Source organism: Schistocerca serialis, chromosome 3 (genome assembly GCF_023864345.2).
Source record: "Schistocerca serialis cubense isolate TAMUIC-IGC-003099 chromosome 3, iqSchSeri2.2, whole genome shotgun sequence".
Classification (NCBI taxonomy): domain Eukaryota; kingdom Metazoa; phylum Arthropoda; class Insecta; order Orthoptera; family Acrididae; genus Schistocerca; species Schistocerca serialis.
This window is the reverse complement of record NC_064640.1, coordinates 953,715,962-953,737,102: the sequence shown is the minus strand read 5'-3', so window position 1 is coordinate 953,737,102 and position 21,141 is coordinate 953,715,962. Positions and strand designations below refer to the sequence as shown.

General features: G+C 40.3%; 1 protein-coding gene across 1 annotated transcript in view; it reads left to right on the top strand.

Moving 5' to 3' along the window:
- The window catches only part of LOC126471399 (PH-interacting protein), a 285,806-nt gene that overhangs the window by 185,558 nt on the left and 79,107 nt on the right, over positions 1-21,141 (top strand). The window contains exons 13-15 of the mRNA XM_050099524.1: positions 454-743; positions 3,914-4,139; positions 12,908-13,063. Of these exons, the coding sequence (XP_049955481.1) occupies positions 454-743; positions 3,914-4,139; positions 12,908-13,063 (672 nt within the window). The remainder of the gene's footprint in view (positions 1-453; positions 744-3,913; positions 4,140-12,907; positions 13,064-21,141) is intronic.

Below are 21,141 nucleotides of genomic sequence, written 5' to 3'. Positions count from 1 at the left end.
CGCCTCTGTCCACAGAGGCCATATTGAACAGCATTACTTACCCGCTGGTTGCAGTGTATTCACTGCAGAGCTGTTGGCCATATCTTGTGCACTTCAGTACATTCGTTCCTGTTCTGGTGAGTTGTTTCTTCTCTGTTCTGACTCCCTGGAATGGTCCAGTTGTTCAGTGGTGTTTCTGTGAACCCCAGGACATGTCGGAATCTTAGGCAACGAACTTGCTGACAGGCTGGTCAAACAGGCTACGTGGGAACCGCTCCTGGAGATGGTCGAGTGATCGAAAGCACATTTTTGATGGATGATTTTGATGCTTAACGATTGTTAATTCTTTGATACCAGTGTAAAGAGCTGACATTGATAGAAGCATGCTGATAACATTTAATTTGCATAATTATAGTTTGATAATTGTCATCTGTACTGTTTTCTTCAGTGCTGTTACTTTAAGTATTGTTACAGGTGCTCTAGTGCAGGTTCTAAGAGGGCATAAGGATGAGGTATTTGTGTTGGAAGCTCATCCATTTGAAGCTAACATATTGCTAAGTGCGGGACATGACGGGCAGCTTATTATTTGGGATATAATAGCTGGGACACAAGTGATATCATTCCAGAATGCCATCGAAGGTCAAGGGCATGGAGCTCTGTTTGATGCAAAGTGGTCACCAGATGGAACAATGTTGGCCGCTTCAGATTCCCACGGCCACCTTCTCGTGTATGGGTTTGGACGTGGCAGTGACAGATTTCATAAGGTGAGTGAGAATGCATCAACATCAGAAAAGAGTTATTGGAGAGAAATGCTCCATTTTACATGTGGTAACATGTAAAAGGAAAAAAATGTAAATTTAAGTCTGTTTCTGTGTGCATTGTGTGTGCTTTGGGGAAGGGGGAGTGAATGTGGTTGATTTGACAAATACAGTAAAGAGGCTAATGCTTGGAGACCATAGGGAAATTACAGTGGAATGCAATAGCAGTAAGTCTGATGTCAGACCACCATCTTACTTTATATATGTAATAAAATTGAACTCCAAGGATGACTCTTTGACTGCACTGGAATCTGCACTGTTTCGAAACTTTCTAACACTATAAAGCTGGGTGCCTGGTAGGGATTCAGACCCAGAACCTCAACTTTCATGGACAATGCTCATAGGGACTGATCTACTCAGGCACAATTCATGACCCACTGTCACAGCTTCATTTACACCACCACCTTTCTCCTATCTTTCAAAACTGTGAAGATGGCAGGTAGTGCACCGTGCCTGGATAGCTTGGCCCACAAGAGCTTGTGTGTGAAGGTGAGATTGTGGGTTTGTGTCTTTAGTCTACCACACAGCTTTAATCTACCTGGAAGTTTCAGAGCTCATTTTGGTTGAAGTCTCCAAGCAGTATGTTTTCTAAAATGTGAAGCTCTCTGATTGCAGTTTGTGATCTTTCCCACATTCATGTCCTTTTTGTAGTAGTAAATCAAAAGACCTGTCAGTCAACAGTCACCCGCTTTACAGCAATTAAGTCTATCATGTTCGTTCGTACGTATGTCTTTTTCTGTGGCTCTACAACATTCACATCGTAGTAATTCTGATTTGTCTACATACATCCATACTTTGACTACAACAGCATGGTGCCAGTGCATGTCTTTCTCCTCAAACTACTTTACCGCACTATCACATAATCCTCTATATTCAGGTACATTCTTTGCAAGTCTCATAATGATGCTTGATGACAATGATGATGGTAAATTGTTAGATATCATCTTCATAGAGGGCACCACAGCCATATATTTATTAAATGATTTCCAAATATTTCTGTGTAGTTTGCATATATTAAGACTTCTTCATTCCTCAGATATCTTACATATCACAAAGAACAATAAAATTTGTAAAGTAAAATGAACGGAAACATGTTGTGTGAATGCACTGCCATGATGGTACTAGTTGTGAAACAAAGTAGTCGTCTAAACAAATACAGCCTAAGTGGAAAAATGCCACATTCATTAAATAAACTGTGAGAGTAGTGTTACCAATTATTGGTGTGGCTTAAATCCCGTTCGGTCTCTTGGTGTAAATGTAATGTATTTCCCAAACGAATGCTATAGTTCTGCACACATAAGAAGGCAGGTGGTGGGGTAATGCACAGTGTCAAGTAACACTTCAGCCAATAGCGCCATTATGCCATGCCTTACAGTAGCGTGTGGTCTAAGATGTGCTTAAAACTGTATAACATTGATTTTAATGTTAGTTTAGCTATAATGAGGGTACTTAACCACTTCAGTGTTCATTATGGGTTGCATACAGTTTATTAAGCATATAAATATTTTTAGGGAGGGTCAGAAGCAGAAACAGAAACAGTGGCCCAGTGTGGTACTTGTCCCAGCATTGTAGGCTACCAGGGTAGGCAATGGCTGCAGTGTGGTGGTCAACACCAAATGTCTCCACACGTATACCAGTAACCTTTCCCAGGCTTTCCGCTCTCACAGCTGCTTCACAGATCTCGTACACAAAGTAATCTCCTGGGTTGTCTGTCTAGTAGTATAATAATAATAAGACATGAACAAAAGAAACAATTTCAAACTTAAAGTTGACAAATGGGAGGTCAAACCAGAGACAAAAGCGCCGAGAACTGGAACAAAATGGAGCGAAGAAAGAAAAGCTGAATTCTCGCAAAGAATGAAGACCTGGTGGGCAAACAAGAAGAATAAGAAGCCCCAGAAGTGAACCATCTTTACTTAGAGTCTTCCATGTTGGGAGCTTTACGACTAATAATAATAATAATAATAATAATAATAATAATAACCCAGGCCTCAAATCCCTCAAAGCAGTTCTCTACCTAGACTAAAAATTTCTTGAAACAGTTCCTGAAATGAGATTTTCAGTCCCTGATATTCTTCTCGCACTACCCAATGTTATCTTCTGTAGCCTGCCTAACCTCCACAACATTCTTGGCAAATCACGTGATTTTACCAGACAATTATTCTTACCCTAAGGTTCCAGTCATTTCATTCATTCCTTCTGTAAAACATGTCCCATGCACATGTCCACTAGGAGTTACTCCAGCTCCACCACAAGTAAATCCTGCAAAATCACAGATACTGTAACTTGAGAAATCCTCATGTTTTTTACTAACTGATTCATGTTCACTGCGCAGGTTTTTATACCCTTGTCAGATGCATAAATGCTCACAGAAGAACTTTTTGCGTTGGGGGCACCCAGTACCCACTCGCTGAGCATGCTCTATATTATCACTTATGAGACCAAATTGCTGGCTAAATCATGTGGGTTTCTTGGCTTCTCCCTCTCAGTACTAGTTTTCTTAAACTCTAGTGATGGGAACCTACTCCTGAGTGCCTTATTCACTCCACTTTTCATTTCTCACTCACTCAGTGCCCCCCCCCCCCCCCCCTCTGTCTCTTTCTCTCTTTGCCCACCCCCAAATCTGTTTCTCTCCCCCCCCTCCCCCCCTCCCTCCCCCCCCTCCCTCCCTCTCTCTCTCTCTCTCTCTCTCTCTCTCTCTCTCTCTCTCTCTCTCATTCAAGAGAAGTGCGGTGCAAGGTTGATTTAACATTTCTAAGCTCTTGAAAATCTTTTTATTTAGTATTACATCAACACTTTCTAAAGAAGAAAAAGATACGTCATTACTATAGGAAATCTAATAAAGTTTGTGAATGGATTACAATGCAGCATTCAGCACAATATTTTGGATAGCAATAAATTCATGGGCACTCAAATATTCTCATTAACGGCTTCACAGATAGTATAAGTTGAAATCTCACAGATGATGTAGTTGCAGTTGTCTGTGAAGAAAATACATTTGACAAAATATCTTTTAATTTTGTGCTTCCTAGTGATATAATTATTTTTTATAATTTTTATAGTCTAATAAATAGACATTTTTTTTAACAATGATGTTTTGTTTCTTACTCTTGCAGTTGCCAAAGGAAATGTTTTTCCACACAGATTATCGGCCTCTTATTAGAGATGATAATCATCACGTGTTAGATGAGCAAACTCAGATAGCACCACATTTGATGCCACCTCCGTTCCTTGTAGATATTGATGGAAACCCTTATCCACCTTTTCTGCAGCGTCTTGTACCTGGTCGAGAGAACTGTCAAGGAGAACAACTCATTCCAAATGTTGCCTGGCTTGCTGGAGGTAATTAAGTAATTTTAGTCAGTGTTACATGTAATTTAAGGCTGCACATGAAAAGTAAGATTAAATTTATATGTAAAATTTCAAATCCACAATTAAAAAACAGTTTACCTATGTTTAAAGGCAATTGATAAAACTGTATTATGGAACAGCAAAGGTAGTGGTTGGAGGGCAAGTATAGGAGGTACTCCATCCCAACTTTCCTTGTTGCTTCACACACTCATGTTTGCACTGTACGCATCAGTCATCAGCAGTTGGAAGCCTTCAGCATGAAGATCCACATGTGTTGAGTCGAAACTATAGTCCAGGTAGCGTAAGAAGATTCCTGACAGTTGCAGTGGGTTGGGCATGACCACTTCATGCACCTACCTCAAATGATCACATATTGCACTTTTGTAAATGTCCCTATGGTAATGCATGTGTTATCACAGCTCTATGGAAGATTATTGTTTCACCAGCAGTCATTTGTGCATCACAGATGCAAGCTGTCAACAGCACTCCCAGCTCTCAGGGATCATCTTATGCTGACTTGACTGTAGCAAACTATATCATTCAACAGTGCTGTCAGACACATGTTGCACAATTTATTACAAGATGTTCTCCTGAAAATGACATAACTGAAATTGGCAGATACGTTCTGATTATGATTTTATAGCCAAAGGAAAGAATGAGTCCTAACCTCTTAAGTATGGCTGCCAGACCACATGTCAAGGAAATGTTTGAAAATACTCTACTGAAAATTTAGCCATCGATCCAGTCTTGAGACATTCCATGTTAATGTATTCTCGTGTGATATATATAGTAAACAACAAAATACACTATCATTACTCATCTGCTAGAATACAAACCAATTTCAGTTTTTATTACACAAAAATAGAAGCATCCTGTAGCTTTACGGGTTAGTTTTAATATTGGTACAAAGCTGAAAATGCAAGTCTTTTGTTATGCACGAGTAACATTGAGAAACATCCCAGCACAGTCAGTGGCAGCTTTTGTGCGTCATATCAATAATTTTTGGGAGGGGAGAGGGAAGGGAAAATGACAGGGAAGGAAGCAGGAGAGGGGAGGAGAGGAGGGGGGGGGGGGCAGGGAGGGGTCAGCTTGTGTTAATCTCATTGTGAATGGCAAAATAGGTCGGGGGTTTAATGACAAATAGTTCTAGGTACACTCATTACTTGTCATTGTTCGTTACAGCTCTGCCTTTTTTTAAAATTGGTACTGAATTGGTACATCTGTGTGTGCAGTGGAGCAGGATTAGAGTTTGGTTTGTGAAGATAATTTTTTCTTATAGGGTGAGGGGCAGCTTGTACTTACCCCATCCTCCCCTGGGTAAATTCATGTTTAAAGTTGCAAAGAAACTTGTAAATCTTTTGTATGACTCAGTTTGTGTGGCTTGTGTGTTGTATAACAAAATCATGTTAACTCACAGTCAAGAATAGCAATCCTACGTGACAAAAATCCCAACTCTCTTCAAAAATATACTATATGTGCACCTTGGGATGTAACATTGGCTTCTAGGCCAGCAGTTGGCATTGCTGCTACTGCCAGAACAATTGACATTGGCTCTCTTACCACACTAACACTTACTGCCACATACTAACAATGAGATGGCTGATGTTGGCTGTAAGGACTCAGCTACTCACATTGCACATGTGCACAGAGCACTTCCCTCTTCCTGTGTCCTTCACTCCTCTGCCAGTGGACATCCCATGACATGATCACAGTACAATACTCGTGCAGCAAAGGCATAAGTTACTGTTGCATAGAAACAAGAGTTGCAGAACCATTCCAGGGCAGTGTGAATGAAGTGCTGTGATCCCACAGTAAATGTTGTTTGCGATGTATGTCTCTTCAGAAGTCATTTCTGCATGTAGTGTTGTCTGGATGGCACCAGTTGCAGAAATTATATTGTGGCAACAGTGTGCACTTAGTCACAGATGGAGCCAGATTGACCAAGGCTTCTCATTCTTAGGGGAGACGAGGTGTGGGAGAACTAACAATTCCCTGCCAGCTGCCAGTTTCACTGCTCCCTGTAGTAGCTACACTGAGCATCTCTGTACCTTTAATTGGTTTGTTGTCAGTGTAATTTTCAGATTGTATCTAGCATTTTAGTGTTTGCATTTGTGTGATTAAGAGTTACGACGAGTGTGAAAATAAACAAAACCCATAAGTTGTCAAGTCCGTTCAGTGATTAGATTTCTAATTTCAAGATGATATAAAGTGATATTGCTTAGGATGTGAATGTTGCACACTGAACAAAAGAAGCAGTGGTATAATTAGTAGTTAAACCGTACATGATCATGGGAGAAGCAACAAACCTAACTTTTAAGCTTATAATGATCCAGAATGAGTGAACAGGAATTAGAGAGGCAGTCTTCCCTTCATGTTTAGTCATATTCCCATAGGATTTGCAGGAGTCTTTTGCTGAGATACACTGATGCACCAAAACATTATGACCATCTTCCAAACAACGTGTCGGTCCTCCTTTGGAATGCAATACAATAATGATTTTGTGTGGCATGGATTTGAAGATTCCTCAGTAGGTTTCCACAGGTATGTGGTATCTGATGTGTATGCAGTAGCAATAAGTTATGGCCTGGTGAATTGAGACTACTGAGCTGCCATTTGATAGCATCCCAGATGTGTTCTGTTGGATTTGAATCGAGCATATTATGTGGCAAAGACAGCGTGAGGTGTTTTTTTTTCCCCCCCTTCAGACTACTTTAGCATGAGTTTGGTCTTGTGACATCTACAGCTACCCTGCTGGAAGATGCCATCATCATCGCTGAAGACATCAAGCATGAAGGAGTGCAGGTGCTCTGCAATAATGTTTATATAGTCCACAGTTGTCACTTATACCATAGGTCTCATAGAAGCACAGGTGAATGTCTTCCATAGCATAATACTGTCTCCACTTGCCTGTGTCCTTGGCATGGTGCACGTTTTGAGCAACTGTTCATCTGTATGACGGCATATTCCCCAATATGCACTGAGAGGTGTGCTTTGTAACACGTGGGCTTGCTCCAGCCCTATACTATCATCAGATCTGCCAGAGTGTGCTGCATATCCTGGTATGTGGAGCAAGCCTCCGACCACCCCCTTCTGTGATGAGGCAAATGTCCAACACTTTGTCACCTACTTGTTGTTTCACTATACTTTAGCTAGTTTCCATAAATGTTTCCATAGATGTTTGCGATAGTACACACTACCAGTTGACCAGCTTCACCATTTCAGAGAAGCTTGTTCCAAGGCACAGGACCATAAGAATCTGCTTTTCATTTTGATCCTGGTCAGAGATGATCCACTGCTCTATCCTTCTCTGCGCAAACACATACTCTATAATTGCTTTGATGTCAAGTGGATATTAAGCACAGAGGAAAATTGTGGCACATGGTGTATTGAACTAAAGCATGTGCTTTTGATGAATTTTGAGTAACCTTGGACAACTATGTCTTCAAACTTATATTGTTAAACACTTACAAATAACAGTGAGCCATTCAAAGCTAATGGCAAGCAAGTTGTGAATCACTCTTCTTCGCAATAATATGCATTTCTGCCATGGCAACTAATGCTTTTAAAAAAATTCATAATTTATTTTCTCGGTCTTTTGCTTTGTATCTCTAATCACATACCCATTAACTGCAATCCTCTTAGTGAACTTTAAGAATACTTTTATATCTCAACAGTTTAAGGATCCTAAAGACTTAAAAATTCAGTACATAACTGAGATGCAGGATTTTGTTCAGAGGTTGTGAAATAGCTTGTTTCATTATTTTGGAAATCTTTTAAAGAGATTGGATATTATAAAGCAAAATGATGTTAACATGTAAGAATATAGGACACACAATTATTTATTCATGATCATAATGAGTCAGCACCTAGTTTTGAAATGTCTTTTGTGAACAGTCATTAGTCTGACTCTCAAGTCATTAGTTAAACTACAGCATGTGAAATTTTTGTTGGAGACCAACCGCTGGGGCCGAGCGGTTCTAGGCACTTCAGTCCAGAACCGCACTGCTGCTATGGTCACAGGTTCGAATCCTGCCTGGGGCATGGATGTGTGTGATGTCCTTAGGTTAGTTAGGTTTAAGTAGTTTTAAGTTTTAGGGGACTGATGACCTCCGATGTTAAGTCCCATAGTGCTTAGAGCCATACATGTTCCACTAGAATAGATTATGCTATAATCAACAAAGATGTTATAGATAGGGTAAATTACAGTAAGTTAGATTTTCTTTATTCTGACCATTTCTGTCAGGTGATAGAATACAAAAATTCAGTTGTGCCTAAAATAACAAAAATTGTGCTACAGAAACGAATGCTGAATACCTCAAATATTAATGCTCTTAAAGACAAACTAGTGAATGAGAAATGGGATTCTGTGTACCAGGTAAAAGGGTTGGATGAGAAATGGAATGAATTCTACTCAACCCTATTGCATCCAGAAGGTAGTTAAAACTGTCAATATGGAAGTAATCCTAGACTAAAACTCCCAACAAATCTGATTAGGCTCAGGCAGCAAGTACATGATCTAAACCAGCTTTATAAAGCTACTACTATGTAGGTTTTCAAGGAAAAATACAATAGGCCCAAGCAATCTTTTAAAACTGTAATTGTCAATATAAGGAAGCAGATTAACAGCAAAACAATAGAACAGTCTGACAACATAAGAAAAGCATCTTGGAAGCTGATTGACAAATACCAAAAAGGTCCCAACAAGATGAACATGGAACCACTCAGCATAAGACATGATGGTAACATTATAAAAAACCCAGATACTACATGTAATATTTTTAATAACTACTACATTTCTGGTGAACAATCAACGCATATTACAGATTCACAGATAGAGATCCAATGCCATCTCACCCAGTGTACCGAATTTGAATTTGTGGAAGTGAATGAGCAGGAGGTTCACAGGGCAATATACATGCTAAAGAAAAAAATTTCATCTGGATGGGATGGCATATCCAGTGCTATTACTAAAGCATGCTTAAAAGAAATTTCTAAACCTCTTACTCACCTGATTAATTGCAGCATTAGAGAAAACATGTATCCAACGGTTCTAAAAATGTGTGTAGTGAAACCAGTGTATAAAAAGGGAGGTAAGGAAGAAGTCTCCAACTATAGACAAATGTCATTAATTCCCACTTTTAGTAAGATATTCGAAAGCATTATCCTTTCTCAACTAAGTGCCATTTTCACAAAACATAAACTGCTTGTAGATTCGCAGCATGGCTTCAGAAAAGAGCTAAGTACAACCACAGCAGTTACACAGTTCATCCATGAAGTTTACTGTCTGTTGGACCAGAAGATGCAGACTGCAGGTATATCTTTGGATCTGACAAGAGCATTTGATACGGTAAACCATAGGGTACTTCTTAAAAAGCTAAAATCTTATAGTATTGGGGATCAAGCCATGAATCTTCTAACCACGTAGCTGTTGAATCATAAGCAAAGCACTAAATTGTCATACAAACTAGATAATAAAGTAATGAACGCCCATTCCACCAGTGAACCAGTATTACAAGGTGTACCACAGGGCTCAATCCTTGGACCCTTTCTCTTCCTTATACACTCCTGGAAATTGAAATAAGAACACCGTGAATTCATTGTCCCAGGAAGGGGAAACTTTATTGACACATTCCTGGGGTCGGATACATCACATGATCACACTGACAGAACCACAGGCACATAGACACAGGCAACAGAGCATGCACAATGTCAGCACTAGTACAGTGTATATCCACCTTTCGCAGCAATGCAGGCTGCTATTCTCCCATGGAGACGATCGTAGAGATGCTGGATGTAGTCATGTGGAACGGCTTGCCATGCCATTTCCACTTGGCGCCTCAGTTGGACCAGCGTTCGTGCTGGACGTGCAGACCGTGTGAGACGACGCTTCATCCAGTCCCAAACATGCTCAATGGGGGACAGATCCGGAGATCTTGCTGGCCGGGGTAGTTGACTTACACCTTCTAGAGCACGTTGGGTGGCACAGGATACATGCGGACGTGCATTGTCCTGTTGGAACAGCAAGTTCCCTTGCCGGTCTAGGAATGGTAGAACGATGGGTTCGATGACGGTTTGGATGTACCGTGCACTATTCAGTGTCCCCTCGACGATCACCAGTGGTGTACGGCCAGTGTAGGAGATCGCTCCCCACACCATGATGTCGGGTGTTGGCCCTGTGTGCCTCGGTCGTATGCAGTCCTGATTGTGGCGCTCACCTGCACGGCACCAAACACGCATACGACCATCATTGGCACCAAGGCAGAAGCGACTCTCATCGCTGAAGACGATACGTCTCCATTCATCCCTCCATTCACGCCTGTCGCGACACCACTGGAGGCAGGCTTCACGATGTTGGGGCGTGAGCGGAAGACGGCTTAACGGTGTTCGGGACCGTAGCCCAGCTTCATGGAGACGGTTGCGAATGGTCCTCGCCGATACCCCAGGAGCAACAGTGTCCCTAATTTGCTGGGAAGTGGCGGTGCGGTCCCCTACGGCACTGCGTAGGATCCTACGGTCTTGGCGTGCATCCGTGCGTCGCTGCGGTCCAGTCCCAGGTCGACGGGCACGTGCACCTTCCGCCGACCACTGGCGACAACATCGATGTACTGTGGAGACCTCACGCCCCACGTGTTGAGCAATTCGACGGTACGTCCAACCGGCCTCCCGCATGCCCACTATACGCCCTCGCTCAAAGTCCGTCAACTGCACATACGGTTCACGTCCACGCTGTCGCGGCATGCTACCAGTGTTAAAGACTGCGATGGAGCTCCGTATGCCACGGCAAACTGGCTGACACTGACGGCGGCGGTGCACAAATGCTGCGCAGCTAGCGCCATTCGACGGCCAACACCGCGGTTCCTGGTGTGTTTGCTGTGCCGTGCGTGTGATCATTGCTTGTACAGCCCTCTCGCAGTGTCCGGAGCAAGTATGGTGGTTCTGACACACCGGTGTCAATGTGTTCTTTTTTCCATTTCCAGGAGTGTATATATATTAACTCCCATATTGTAAGCTATGCAGATGACACGTCTATCTTATTCTATGGGAGCGAATCTAAAGAACTAGAATCTCTTGCTACTAGTGGTGTAACAGAAGTAACAAAATACTTCAATGATCAGGGACTCAAGGTGAATGTCACCAAATCTCAACTACTGACATTTAAAACAGGCAGTTCTCATCACAACAATATGAATAGTGTGTGTAATATCTCTGCAACAGAAAATGGTAACTGTAAATTCCTGGGTGTATATGTTGATGAAAATTTGCGGTGGACATACCACATTAATCTCATATGCAGAAAAGTCAGTAGTGCCATACATCTCCTCAGCCAGCTTGCAAAGATAGTTCCTAGCCAAGCACTGAAATTAGTATATTATGGAACACTTTACCCCTTTCTCAATTACGGAATTGAACTATAGGGCTGTGCAGCTGATGTACATTTAAAAAGAATACTGCTACTACAGAAAAGAGCAATAAGACTTATACATGGGATGGGACATAGAGATTCACGTCATGAAGTGTTTGTGTAGCACGAATATCTGACAATATATTCTCTGTACATCTTCAAAATAGTTGTATTTTTTATAAGTCAACCAACAGAAGCTATCAAGGGCAGTGATGTACACGATCACAACACTAGAACATAGTGTAACTATTTCCGTAACAGAACAACGTTATGACTGATAGAAGTCCATATATCAGTGGTTTGATTTGGTATAACAAGCTACCAAACTCTCTAAGAATGTACACAGGAAATGTTTTTAAAACAAAATTAAAATCTTTTCTAATACAAAAATGTTTATATTCTTTCAATGAATTTTAAGATAGTGATTGTAACATGAGGCATTAGCATATCAGTTGTAATGTGATAAATGTAAAAAATAGACATAAGAAGCAACAGCTACAGAATATAGTGTATTTTATAAGTATAAATATAACCATAGTATTAAGTCTGACGTTTGCAAAAGCCATCATTACGATGGCTCCACACAAAGAAAATGTAAATAGATTGAACCGTTTTTGTTGGAGTTTGGGGAATGACTTTAAGACACTGCACTCTTACATTGCCTTTTAGTCTTGACACGTGTAAATGTTATTTAACAAATCTTAAGTATACTGTCTTTGCTAGCGACCTTATGCAACTCAGTGGTTGACTAGCAAAAATTCCCATGGTAAAAAAAAAGAAAAAAAGAAGTTTTATTTTTAGAATTCCTTTTGCAGTTGTTGTTGTTGTTCTTCTTCTTTTTTTAAAATATAAAACTGGACTTGCAAGCTAAAAAATTTATCAGCATTCTGCAACCCTATCTGATGTAAGGTTTAAAATGTCGATTAATATACATGACTCTTATGTTTACTGGAAATTTATCTGCACCATTCTGTTCATCTGTGCATCTTTTCAAATATCTTTATCTAATACTCTTCTAATGGCAAGGTTACTGAAAAAGGAACCCAGAACACAGGTGGAGAAAATGTCATTGAAAAGGAACCTTGAAACATAGATGGAGAAGTATAAGAGTAAGGTGTTAGTGTGATTTCTTGATGGATGTTAGTGTGATTTCTTGATGGATCCACACTTTTATTTGTCAGAATGGAGGAAAATGCTGAAAAGCCGAAACAAGATGACTAGACCAAAATTTTAGTGCAAGCCTATCTGTTTATTTCTCAATTGAATTTGCTGCAAAACACCCTGCAAAAATAATAATATCAAAGTTCCTTGAATTTGAATGGGGTGGTTTTATCGTGTAATGATATACTGATTTCAGGACATCAAGAAGTTATTGAAGGTCTTCCAACCAGTGAACCACGTTCAAATATAGACCAAATGATTGCTGCTCTTGCAAATCGTCAATTGGGTTCTGATGGTTCTGCAGCAGCAGAAGCTGGTGAACAATCAAGGCCAAATTTAGCACCTAGAGCAGGTATGCTTGCAATTGTAATGGAAGATGTATGAAGGCTTAATCTTGCTTTTGATGCCCAGTTGGTACCAGAAAAGTTAAATTTATGGTATTCTGTGATTTTATAAGTCTGAAAATTCATTTCATTTCTGTCATTTTGAAGAAAAAAGTGGGGGTGAGTGTGGAAAAGGGGGGGGGGGGGGGGAGGGATGGACACCTGTTTTAAAAGCAATATAGTTTGTTTTAATTATTTATTTATTTTACCTTTAGATTCATTCTTCTTAGATGTGAAGAGAGGCTGTTCAATAACTTCTTAGCTTGCACTATTGAGCCAATTAGTGTGGTTATTTAAATAAATGGAGTGCTTCTTGTGTCTACCAATTAGGCATTTATTTGGCAGGAACTTTTGGAGACAGCTCTGGTATTCACCTTACAGCCAGAGGGAATCTTTCAAAACCCTGCCCAAAACTGCCATTCTTTCCATGTGTTTTGCTATTCTGACTATTGCTATTATAGTCTCCAGGACTGTAGCAGATAGCTCTCAAGTGGACCTTGACACTGCCACAGCAGTAAGTGCTTTAACTCCATCCTTCAGATCCATGTAGTGTGTCATATTGGGCCTTGGCTGGTTTCACCATCTTCTGCTGTGATATTTTTTTTGTTTTCAGAGCATTAGCAGTGACTGCTGCCACTCCACTCATTCAGCCACCCTTACTGATGCTATTAGTTTGGTTTTCTGAATACTGACAGGAAAAAAGAGACCATTGATGGCTTGCCACTTCTCCTTTGTTTCATCTTCTCAGCTCCTCCTGCACTAGCTGAATTCACGTGGTCTTTCTTCTTGTCTTGCAGCTTGTCATGAGTGAGACCAGGGCCTCAGAAGGTCTTGCAGCCATACCAACATGTGAAATTTGGCCCACCACAGCAGGCACCTGTCACAAACTTGGCCCTCATGCAGCTTACTTGGCACATGTTTTCACATTGTCACAATATTTTTTGCAAGCTCTTCTCGAAGGTATTTTAATCGAAGTGACTTCATGTCGAATCCCACCAGAAGATTCTCCACCTCGATCTGAAAGTACAAAAGCTTACTCAGCCCATAGACTTGGGTTCGTATGCTTCCTCTGCCACTTGTGTGCAGTTGTACACACTGCTAAGATAAATAGTGACAGTCTGTTCTTACTACTCTGACTGCAGCTTGACAGCCACATAGCTGAATCTGATCTTTCTGGACTGTTTCCCAGTCTCACAGCCTTGAAAACTCGCTCCGACTGTTTGGCACCTTCTTCCTTCAGAGCATTTTGTCCGTCGTTGAGATGATGTACTTAGTGGTGTGCAAGTAGGAGAGCTGAAGGTGGGGCGATGCACAGTAGGAAGGAGCAGTGTACCGTGTGGTATTATAGCCAATGGTATCATTCTGTGGTGTTTGCCTGTAGTGTGCACTTCAGTGTGGATGTAAAGCATTTATTCTTATCATGTTACTTTACATATGGTGAAGGTATTGACCCACTGTAGTGGTTATTACGAGCGGCATAAAGCAAACATGTCAAGTATTAAATTAAGTAGTGACAGTAATAGTTTTCTTATCATCTAATTTTTATTTGAGGAATAGTCAAAAACAGAAAAAGTGGCCCAATGTGGTACTTTCCCATAGTCGCAGGTACCAGGGTAGGCAACAGTTGCAGTGTGTGGTTTGAGGCAAAGAGAGAGAGCACACTGGTGACACCTCAAAGTATTGTGTGTCTCTGTCTGTGCGCAATACATCATGCACCCTTCTTCTTATTTGCACATCACTATTGTAGAGGCTTTGTGGGCACGTAGCCGAACATATTGGTTACCTGTATTTATAGTAACGTGTTAATGTCCAGAGACTTGACACTGAACTCAGATGTCTCCCAATCGTGGCAATAATTGTGGGATTCTAGCCAGCTTCTCCCTCTGTACTAACTGTACACAGGAGGAGCAGGCAGTTACATCTTGCTGTTCTTCTCAGTGACTCTCAGGTGATCAGTCAGATGAAGCCCATTCTCCCTCACAAAACTGCCCACTTTTTCTTGCTTGTTTCACTTATGTGAGTAGTTGAATAGAACAGCCAGGAGTCCTCTCACTTTATTCAATATCTTTCTCATCCACTGTGTGTGTTCTTGTTCATGTTGCATGTTAACAATGACAATGGTACGTCCACTGTTAGAACAGGAAACAAGATTATGTTGTTGAGGTGTACATCATACATCTATCCAACCTGCTCTCTGTATCAGAACTGTAATATAGTTATAACAATGCAACCATGTGAAGGAACTTGTAGTTAAGTGTACTGTGTGTAAGAACTGAGGTATGTGATAAAGTATTGCTAAATGTGCAAAATCTCAAAAAGATCTGTCTGATGGGGCATATAAACCTAATAGTTGCCTTATAACATCTAACTAGTCCTGAGCAGTCAGTGACCTGTGTGTGTACAAGTGGATTAGGAAATATAGAATAGGAAGAATCAAATATGTTCTTTTACATGATATCTCTATATATTGTGGAGGTGATTCTGAAGCAGAGCTGATATAGTAAAATAAACTAGTTTGGAGAACAAAGTTCTACATATTGCTGTGGTGGTGGTGGTGGTGGTGGTGGTGGTGGTGGTGGTGGAGGAAAATGTTGTTAAAAGTTTCATGACACTTTGTAGCTAGTATGATAAATTTATTTTAATAAGGATACTCTTAATAAATTTAAGATTGGAGGATAAAAGTTGCGACCAGGTGCTTTCACATAAAGCAAATGTAATGATAAATCGGGGATTTCTAGGGAAGAGAAACATAATTGATGCTGTGGTGATTTAAGAATTGTTAAGATTAAGAATCATAGCATTCCTCAATATTGGTAAATAAATATGTGTTAATGCTACTGATATGGTCAGGCTTGCAGTAAGAATTGTCAGGAAATGACTTTTGCGCATTAAAAAAGGCAGTGAAAAATGTTTTGGTTTTATAATAGCATAAATGCAAAAACAAATGGTACTGGAAGGGAAAAGGTTAGCAGTTTCATAACTTTGTCATTGTCTCAGTATGTAGTGGCACTTTCTATTGGTGTAGGAAAATATTGGTACTGGTCACTTGAGCCTAGTGATGCAACTCCACTGACTACTAAATAAATGAAGGCCGTGAGACAATTGATGTGAGATGCAGCATATTTAGTTTGGGTAATGAAGGCTACTTGGTGGTGCCCAGATATGTTAGCTGGTGAAAACCACTAGATGATGATCTTGTGTGAAAATGGGCACTTGGTTAATACTCAGCAGAAATCAAACCTACATTTGGATCGGACTTCCTTAACTCTTGTGCAGTATACTGCTGCATCCATTTTTCAATAAGCTGCCAATCGAATTCAAAAATCTTAGCAGTAATCCACGTGCTTTCAAGTTGAAACTGTAGTGTTTCCTCTAGAGTCACTCCTTCTATTCTGTTGAGGAGTTCCATGAAAAATTAAGCTGATTATTATTGTATTGCTGACAGCGTTTCCTTAAACTTATGGACTGACTTTTTCAGGTTCATGAACATTTATTTTTATCTGTTATTACTTTTATGTTGTAATTTCATGTACTGACACGTTCCATGACCTTGGAGATTTGCTCGTCAATTTGGTCCTATGGAACTTGACGTGTAAATAAAAAAAATAAAAAGGACTAATTCAGCAAGTGCTACATGCAGACACTGAGAGAGCCAAACTCATAAACATCGTAGTCTTCGTAAACATACCCCTGTAGATCTTGTTTGTTACAACATGCGACTGAGTGTCTGAGGCTTCAAGCATCAACTTTATGTTACAAATTAGTCCGGATGTACCTAACATTTTGCAATGTAACAAACAGCATTGATTAAGAATTCGTTTCTATTTTCAGTTGTGCGAAAATTAATAACAGCTTTTTTTAAAAAAAAAAGTGTGGTGTCACCGCCAGACACCACACTTGCTAGGTGGTAGCTTTTAAATCGGCCGCGGTCCGGTAGTATACGACGGACCCGCATGTCGCCACTGTCAGTAATTGCAGACCGAGCGCCGCCACATGGCAGGTCTAGAGAGACGTACTAGCACTCGCCCCAGTTGTACGGACGACTTAGCTAGCGATGCAACACTGTCGAAGCGTCGCTCTTGTGCAGAGCAGATAGTTAGAATAGCCTTCAGCTAAGTCAATGGCTATGACCTAGCAAGGCGCCATTAGCATTACATTGCATGTATCTACAGAGTCTCACTTGTATCGTCAAGAGCGATGTACAACAATGATGGATTAAAGTTAAGTATTCCAGCAGCTACGTACTTTTCTTTATAGCATTCATTACGTATCCTGTTTCAGACCTCACGCCAGCCTGCGTGAGTTTAAGGCGTGCATTTGGCCTCCTCTCTCAAGTAGTGTGTGTAGTGTTGGCTAACTGCCAACACTACATAAACTGATCACATCCTCATCGCCAGTTTATGTAGTGTTGGCAGTTAGCCAACACTACCCACACTACTTGAGAGAGGAGGCCAAATGCACGCCTTAAACTCACGCAGGCTGGCGTGAGGTCTGAAACAGGATACGTAATGAATGCTATAAAGAAAAGTACGTAGCTGCTGGAATACTTAACTTTAATCCATCATTGTTGTACATCGCTCTTGACGATACAAGTGAGACTGTAGATACATGCAATGTAATGCTAATGGCGCCTTGCTAGGTCGTAGCCATTGACTTAGCTGAAGGCTATTCTAACTATCTGCTCTGCACAGGAGCGACGCTTCGACAGTGTTGCATCGCTAGCTAAGTCGTCCGTACAACTGGGGCGAGTGCTAGTACGTCTCTCTAGACCTGCCATGTGGCGGCACTCGGTCTGCAATTACTGACAGTGGCGACATGCGGGTCCGTCGTATACTACCGGACCGCGGCCGATTTGAAAGCTACCACCTAGCAAGTGTGGTGTCTGGCGGTGACACCACAATAAGTATGTGTTGAAAATCATATGTCCATGCATTTCTCTCCTCACTTTTGGTCTCTGTAATTGGTTATTCAGTGTTTGTTGTGGTTTGGGAGGTGTTTCCAGTGGTAATGTTAAGTGACTCACCCTGTATAAATGATGTAGGAGACAATCTGAGTAGTCATCTTAGGCTGTTCACAGATGATGCTGTCGTTTATTATCCAGTAAAGGGATAAAAACAAATCGCTAAATGATTTAGAAAATATATCTGTATGGTGCAAAAATTGGCATTTGATCCGAAATAATGAAAAGTGTGAGGTCACCCACATGAGTGGTAAAAGGAATCTATTAAATTTCGGTTATACAGTAAATCAGTTGAATCTAAAAACCACAAATTCAACTAAATACATAGGAATTAAATTACAAAAAACTTAAATTGGAAAGTACACATAGAAAATGTAGTGGGAAAGGCAAAGGAAAGACTGCAATTTACTATTGGTACACTTAGAAGATGAAAGAGATCTACTAAAGAGACTGCCTACACTATGCTTGTCCATCCTCTTTTGAAGTACTGCTGCATTGTGTGGGATCTGTACTGTATAGGATTGAAAGAGTACACTGAGAAAGTTCAGAGAAGAGCAGCATGTTTTGTATTATCGAGAAATAGGGGAGTGTGTGTCACGGACATGATACAGGATTTGGGATGGACATCATTAAAACAAAGGTGTTTCTCATTGCAGTAGGATCTTCTCATGAAATTTCAATCAACAGCTTTCTCCTCCGAATGTGAAAATATTTTTTTGGCACAGACTTGCATGAGGAGACATTATTATTATCATAATAAGATGAGGGAAATCGGAGCTTGTACAGAAAGATATAGGTGTTAATTTTTTCCGCTCACTTTTTGAGAGTGGAATAATAGAGAACTATTGTAAAGGTGATTCAATGAACCCTCTGGCAGGCATTTAAGTGTGATATAGATTATGTTGATGTAGAGTGTAGCACAATCATGGCAGAAGCCAACACTGGGATACACGCCAACATGATGCACTTGATGATGAGCTGATTCACTCAATGACCACTCTGGTCGGACAGCTAGTATTTAGAGGTGTCAAAGTGTGTTTGTTGTGGTGTTGCTGCTACAAATGTCATATACGCCATGTACCAAAGTGTCCCTGATTTCAGTAACTCGGTGAGCACCGACTGGGAGGCAGACGGTGGCGTTCAATAAGTTCTGTGGAGGAATGGTATATTGCTGCCAGTGGTGCTCTTTATGATGTTGAGCCCTTTTGCCTAGGCCTGTGCTGCTACACTTAAGTCTTCATGGAAAATATGCCATATTATTTCTTTTGATATTTCTGTGACACTTTCGTAGTCTCATAATTGTATTTTCTCATTGTTACGTCTGCAGTTACAGGTTTAGAACTTTCTTCAAGTGTACCATCTTCAAGAGAAGTGCGCCCACATCTGAATCCAGTGGCACATTACTTAAATGTTTGATTATGATGGTGATAAATTTAGCTTGATTGTGAAAGGCTTGTCAATATACTTAGTTAAGTGAACAATTTCATAGGAAGGGAAAAAAACATGTGACTGTCTTCGTTGTAAAGCAGAATGCAAGATTAAGATCAAAAATGGAGGAGCATAGGTATAAGACAGAACAGTAGGCCAGGCTAACAGACAGATAATGGTAGGCCTAAGTGAGTTATGACAGATTTTACAGTTTGGAAAGAAGCTAGGTATTTTAAGATAAGGAGAAAATTTTCTGCAACATACAGCCATAAAACATGGTAGAGAAAGAATAATATCTTTTCAGTATTCAGGCCACATAATTTTGAATGAAATTCTCAAGCTTTCAACAGCAATGTTCAAAAATGGTATATGAGGGATTTGAATGATTTTATTATATATTACACTTAATATAGTATCAGCACTTTTGGAACTTTGTTCATAGTATTTTCCAAAAAACTTTTTGCCGTCCACTTCAGCTTGAAATACATTATTTGTCTGAGATTACAACCGTCTCACTATTCTTCAGACCTGGTAACTTTCAATCCACATACTAACATTCTGATTTAGGTTTCCTAAAAAAACTAGATGAATGTTAAGATGATTCCTTTGAAGAAAATAGTTGCAGCTGTTTTCTTGTTACATGCTTGTCCAATGTGAGCTTCTGCACTATCTAATGATCTTTTTGTCAGTGGGACATTAATTCCTTATCCTTTGTTTCCTGTTTCCTGGCCTGCATTATGAACCAATGTGTCTTTCATTTCCTCATGGCCCCCATAACCTTTCACTCAAGATACATGCTCATGTCATTTCTGTTTAACCCTTTGACTGCTGGAGGCATGTCATTGGCTCACTGCGCTGCAACGCCGAGGCCTGCGGTGTAGTCCGGCTACGTACGCTGCGAGCCTGTCCCTCAGTGCCACTGCCAGGACCGGATCAGCCCACGCTGTGCAACCCGCCCAGTGTTGAATACTTCTCTGCTGATTACAACTTCTGCAGAGTCAGTGTGAATTTTTGGTGACTTTGAGCTGTAATATCTCGGGCAATAGTTTTTGTAAAGAAATAAAATTTGGCCATCTTGTAGAACTTTATGCATTCTCTTAAGAATAATAATGAAAAGAATTTTATGAGCCACATTGAGCCAGAAAATTGTAGGTTACTCGGCCAAAAAAATAGGCGTCCCAAAGAACTTCGAAGTTTGGCTTCTTGCATCTCCTGAGCTAATGCTGTGATGAACGTGAAACTTGGCACAATGTTTCATTTCCATAGCCCTTTTCAGTACTGAATGAATTAAGCACAAAATTTAAGATTTTGTAAAAACGTCAAAATGCGGTATTTTCGTTTTGATTTTGCTAAAAAACTATGCTCTGTAAAACATACCAAGCTGTACAACTGGAATGAAAGTTGGGTATTCGCATATCTAGTAGAGTGAACGCATGATGAAAATGAAATTTAGAGTGCAGTAGATTGACAGCACAATGATAAGGAAAATAAAATTTTTTTTCCACTACTATTTTCCAATAATCTGCAATTAGTCAAAAAGATGTTGATTTTTATGAAAAGATGGAAGCAGGGTATATTTGATACTTCTTTTACTAATACCATTTTCTATTAATGCTTCAAAGCCAGTCTCATTCAAACAACAAATTTTAAGCCCCGAAC